Genomic DNA, 5,193 nt, shown 5'->3' with positions numbered 1-5,193 from the left:
CCCTGTTGCATCTCCAGCTGGATGTAATCCCACCAAAATCATGGGCTTAATGCCTGCAGTTTATTTACTCCTTAGCTCTAAAGGTGCCTTCAAAGCCCTGCAGATCAAGTGTGAAACTCCATCACAACCAGCAGCATTGAAGCTGTGGCAGGATCTGGGGAGTCCTGTGCTCATTAAAACCTCCTTTTCTTTTTGTTACTGGGTGTTGTCAGGTGTGTGAGGAGCAGAAGTGTGAAGAGGAGGTCTTCCCCTTGGCCATGAACTACGTGGATCGCTACCTGTCCTCAGTGCCCGTGCGGAAGAACCACTTGCAGCTCCTGGGAGCAGTCTGCATGCTCCTGGCCTCCAAGCTGCGAGAAACCATGCCCCTGACCGTGGAGAAGCTCTGCATCTACACAGACAACTCCATCACGCCTCAGCAGCTCGTGGTAACCACCCCTATCTCAAAGAGCCCTCTACCTCCTCCCAGCTCTCTTATCTCCTGCATCCTGCTGCTTGGCAGCATCCCTGCCTCCTCCTCTTCTCCTTCCCCTGCATTCCCCAACCAACCTTTACTCCTCCTTGCCCCGGTGGGTGTGTTATGTCTGTTGGTGAAGACCTTTCCTTCTCTCTGCTGTGGGAAGCTGTGATGTGGCAGACTCATTTCCAAACACCAGGAGGGAAAATGAAGCTTTAAGTGGGCAGTTAACCTGTAAAATCAGTCTCAAGGCTGATACAAGTGTACAGCAAAGATCCAAAGCTCTTGAGTTCAGCTTTGCCAGGAGGGGTGGAAATTGCAGAACCCTTTTCCTGGGGGCCTTTTGTGCCGGTAGCTGAGGAGGAAGCGGCCGCCCCGCTCCAAGTGACAAACACCCTGGAGACCGTTTGCCTACGAGAGGTTCTCAGGGTTAGTCAGATCCTTATAAAGCACCTCCTGGGGGGTGTTTTGGGGTGGGTGAGATGATCCCCAGGGTGGGAGGGAACCCACAACACTTTCAGGTGTGAATCGGAAGCCAGTTCTGGTAAGTGGGGAACTCTGCCGTGAACATGGTTTTTCCAGGTGCCAGTGAAGGCTGGGGAACCCCCCTCACCTCCACACCTCTCCCTCTGCTTCCTTCTGATTTCTTTGGTGCTTTATTCTCAGTGAGGATTTGCTGGTTGATTTTATTCAGTTGAATCTTGAGCTGTGCTTGTAGCTTCCAAAGGAGAGCAGTGAGGAGATGTGGGGCAGGCAGAGCCCATGCAACATCTCTGGAGCCTTTGCTCTTGCTTCAGAATCAATCTGCAGTGGAGATGGACAAGAATCACTTCGTTTTGGGGGTCAAGAGTCCTTTCTTGGGGTGGCCAAAGAGAGCTTTTCCAGGCACATAGGATCCCTTTTCTCTTTCCCAAGGGGATGCTGTGAGCACTCATCAGCACAGGTGTTGATTCCCAGCAAAGGCACCCTGAGCCAGCAACAGCCCTGAGGTGTTTGTGGATGTCTGGGCAGGAGGTGCTGCATAGCCCAGGATCGTCCTTCCTGCCCACCAGGATGGATGTTTAACCCTTTGTGGAGCAGATGTTGCTCCAATTTCCCACTGGAGAGAGGGAGTGGAAGTAACATCTGAAGATCCACGAAGGGTTTGTCCTTGCTTCGAGACCTGACAAGAGTTAATACTCCGATTACAAAACCCGGGCGAGCTGCTGTTTTCCTCCTCTGTGCTAATGTCACTTCTCTTTCACAGTCTTGTAGTGGAAGAGGGTGGGGAGGGGAAGGGGAGCTTCTTCATCAAGGTTTGGACAATGGTGCATCCTGGCTTCTTTCTTATGGATTGCTGCCATTCCAGCTTCCAGCGCATCCTCCCGGCCTTGCAGAGGAAGCTGCCTCCCATTCCCAGTGGTTTGCTTCCTCCTCTTGCCAGGATGCTTGGCACCAGCTCAGCGCTTTACAAGGGCCACATCTGAAACAAAATCTTGATGAAGTTAGTCTAGGGAGAAGGAAATGATGCAACGAGGGACTTGTCCACTTGGAGGAAGTTGGATTTCCGTCAAGGGCGTTATCTAACCCACCTCTCTTCTTGTAGAAAGGCTTTTCTGGCCTCTGCAAGAGGCTGTTGAGACGCTTAAAGGTTGGGAGAGCAGCTGTAGGTCACCTTCGTCTGTCTGGGTTGCTCCTAGTACATTGTCTTGCTGCTGAAATCCTAAGGTCAGGCTTGGAAACTGCCAGGTATTGCCTAGCAAAAACATCAGGATCCAGCCACTGGCTAGGGAATGAAGGGAGCAGGAGTGAAAGTAAGAGATGAGCTGACTGGAAAGGGACACTAATTGTGATGTTGCCCTGACTTTCCATCACGCTCATGTTTTACTGCTTTACCTGCTGCTTGGATGGATGTGGCTGTTCTTGTGCTTGTTGTTGGCACCTTCTCCCTTGACATCCAGACTCAAACACTGGAAACAAACATTTGCCCCAGAGTTAAATACTTGCAAACGGACTTTTGTGGTTGCTCATTTCTGTAGCTGTGTCTCAGCACTGGGTCGGGTGAGGGACCAAAGAGCCCCAGCAGTATCTTCCACCCTCTTTGAGTCAGCTGGAGAGTGCATAAGCCGGTGCCTCACCGAGCCTGCGCTCGTGTGAGGTGACACCTTATCAAGTGGGGTGACAAACTCGAGCACAACTTCCTTCTCTGCTGAGGCTTGAGGCTGTTTCGCTGTAGCAGGGCAGTGCTCCGAGATCACCTCATCAGGCAATGGGCACTGCTTTCCTTCTCTGGTTTTGTGTGTCCTGTGGGATGCAGCCAGGAGACTCAGGGCAGTGAGCCTGCAGAGGGAAGCTTGGCTGCTCTGCACTTCCAGCTTGGAGGTGCTGGCCAGGCCTCGGGAGCTCAGCCCGGGGGACTGGTGCATTCCCAGCACTGGGATGCTCAGTGGGCAGCCTGCAGCCCTTCCATGAGGAGGGTGGGCTCTGCAGGCCGCAGAAACAAAGGGACATTTCCCACTTTTCCTCCTCTCTCTCATTAGCTGGGCAGAGACTGGTTCACTTAGTGCAAAACAGAATGTCAGGAAAAGGATGTTTGCAGGCGCAGACCTGTCTCCTGCAGCTTTTGTTCTGCTTCTTCCACAGATGAAGGGATTCAGGGATTCGAACACGCTGCTGGGAGGGCGGGAAGTCCCCAGGGATAGCAGGAGAGGAGCAGGGTGGTTTGGCAGGAGAGAGGCTTCCCTGTGGGCTGGTGACAGTCCTTGGCGCTGGTGTGCATTGCTGTGGACCCTGTCCTGGTGCAGCAGGAGCCAGCGTGTCCCAGCTGAGGCCTCGTGGCTGAGCTGCTCTGCACCCTGGATCTTTTCCTTAGGACGGAATGGAGCTCTCCACTTCCAGGGGCTCTCTCCTTGCTGTGTTCCTGCAGTTTAACCACTGGCCAGCACTACAAGGTGTGTTCTCCCCAAGCCCTATCCCTGTTCCAATCCTGTTCCCATCCCCAGGCTGAACCAGACGCTCAGTGACCTGTGCTGCGATCCTCAGGTTCTGGAGCTCATCACCAGGTTTCTTCTTGCTTTTATCCTGTGGATTTGGCTTAAAACTCCAGAGGCCTGGCAGGTTGGCATCCGTGTGGGAGAGCAGCGTGTCCTGGTGGGAAAAGTACAAGGAAGGGAAATAGCAACCGGCACGTTTGGCCTTGCAGGGGGTTGAGCAGGTTGAGCAATGCTGCAGTTTGAGCAACTCCAAAGGGTGCTGTTGTGTAAGGGGGGGAAAAAGTGGGTTTAAGCAAAAAAAGGAGAAAATGAAGCTCTGCCCTTATGAAAAATCTCACTTCTTCAAACCCATCTGTTGTGCAGCCCCATGTGAGCAGCACTGACCTTGTAATCCTAAACTGCTTGGAAAAGAATAGCTGCTCTGCTGGGGAGGACCAGGGCCTGAAATGGAGATACCTGATACAAATCCCAGTTCGGCTCTGGCCTCCCAGACCTGGAGCTTCAGCTCCTGCAGGGCCACTGTCCCTGCTGGAGGAGCGGGGGACATGGGGGTGTCTCCTCTGGCCTTTCTGGCATCCCTGGACCCTGCTGCCTCTGAGCTGGATTTGGCTGCTGCTGGAGCTGTGTCACGTAGACCTTGACACTGATGGCAGAGCAGGGAGCTGATGCTGGGCACCCAAATCTGGTGCCAAGGCTGTAGTCGCGGGGTTCCTCTTGCTGGATGGGTGCTTTGGTATCACCGTGGTACCAGTGGGATTTGCTGCTGCCAAGTGCTTGGTGTTGGGTCTAATGCCCAGGGCTGGAAGAGGTGAGAGGAGCAGCCTGGGCTCCAGCTGAAATCCATGGGGACACTCGGCCTTCCCACCATCTCTTCCCAGCTCTCACATTGCTCGGAAGGATACTGCAGAAATCTCTGCTCAGATGCTCAGAGAGCACCACAACATACATGGAGACACTGGCAGCACCAGGCACCTAACCGGGAGTGAAGAAGGAATATGGGAATGATGCCTACTGCTCCTTGCTCTGTCTTTTCCTCTGTGGGCAAAGCAGAGGAGTGTTAAAGACTAATCCCTCTGCACCTTGGGACTAGTCCTTCTAATCTGCTTCGTCTTCTGATCCTTACTCCTGGCTTTGCAACAGCTCAAGGCTGGATTTGTGCCGTAGCTGCAGAGCAGGGATGTTCCCTCTTTTCTTTCCTGCCTCATGGCTTGCACTGCTCTACTGTCCCTTCCCCAAGCCGTGGTCCTATCTGCCCTTGAACCCACTGAGTGTTTCCACCTGCCCCAGCCCCACTGTATAACGTGCTGTCCATCTGATCCCACAGGATTGGGAGATTCTGGTCCTGGAGAAGCTAAAGTGGGACCTGGTCTCGGTGATCGCCAATGATTTCGTGGCTCACATCCTCTATCGTCTCCCGCTGCCGAAGGACAAGATGGAGCTGGTGAAGAAACACGCCCAGACCTTCATCGCCCTGTGTGCCACGGGTGGGTGCCTGCTCCCGCTGGAGCCACCCTGGGGTGCTGCGGGCACGGAACTTGAATGTCCCTTCCGACCCAAACCATTCTGTGCTCCTATGGTTTCTCTGCTAAGTGGGAGAGACACCTTGGTCTGGTCCCTCTAGTTTTCCAGGGATATTGAAGGCCTGTGTTGCATCCTTACTAACTGCTGCTTCTTCCCACCCCTCGTGTCCCTGTCCTGGCTCTAGACTACACTTTTGCCATGTACCCCCCGTCCATGATCGCCACGGGCAGCATCGGAGCCGCC

The 5,193-nt window shown here is 53.8% G+C and overlaps 1 protein-coding gene across 1 annotated transcript in view; it reads left to right on the top strand.

The window, feature by feature from the left end:
* Positions 1–215: 215 nt before the first annotated feature.
* LOC104407973 (G1/S-specific cyclin-D3-like) overlaps positions 216–5,193 on the top strand; it is a gene marked incomplete at its 3' end in the record, with an annotated part of 5,079 nt that continues 101 nt past the window's right edge. Inside the window, 3 exon segments of the mRNA XM_010017389.1 lie at positions 216–428; positions 4,754–4,913; positions 5,135–5,193. The exon segment at positions 5,135–5,193 is cut by the window's right edge and continues 15 nt beyond it. Coding sequence (XP_010015691.1) covers positions 258–428; positions 4,754–4,913; positions 5,135–5,193 — 390 coding nt within the window.

This window comes from Nestor notabilis, unplaced genomic scaffold (assembly GCF_000696875.1).
Source record: "Nestor notabilis isolate BGI_N333 unplaced genomic scaffold, ASM69687v1 scaffold21276, whole genome shotgun sequence".
Taxonomy (NCBI): domain Eukaryota; kingdom Metazoa; phylum Chordata; class Aves; order Psittaciformes; family Psittacidae; genus Nestor; species Nestor notabilis.
The sequence above is the reverse complement of the archived record's forward strand: the minus strand, read 5'-3'. Positions and strand labels throughout refer to the sequence as shown.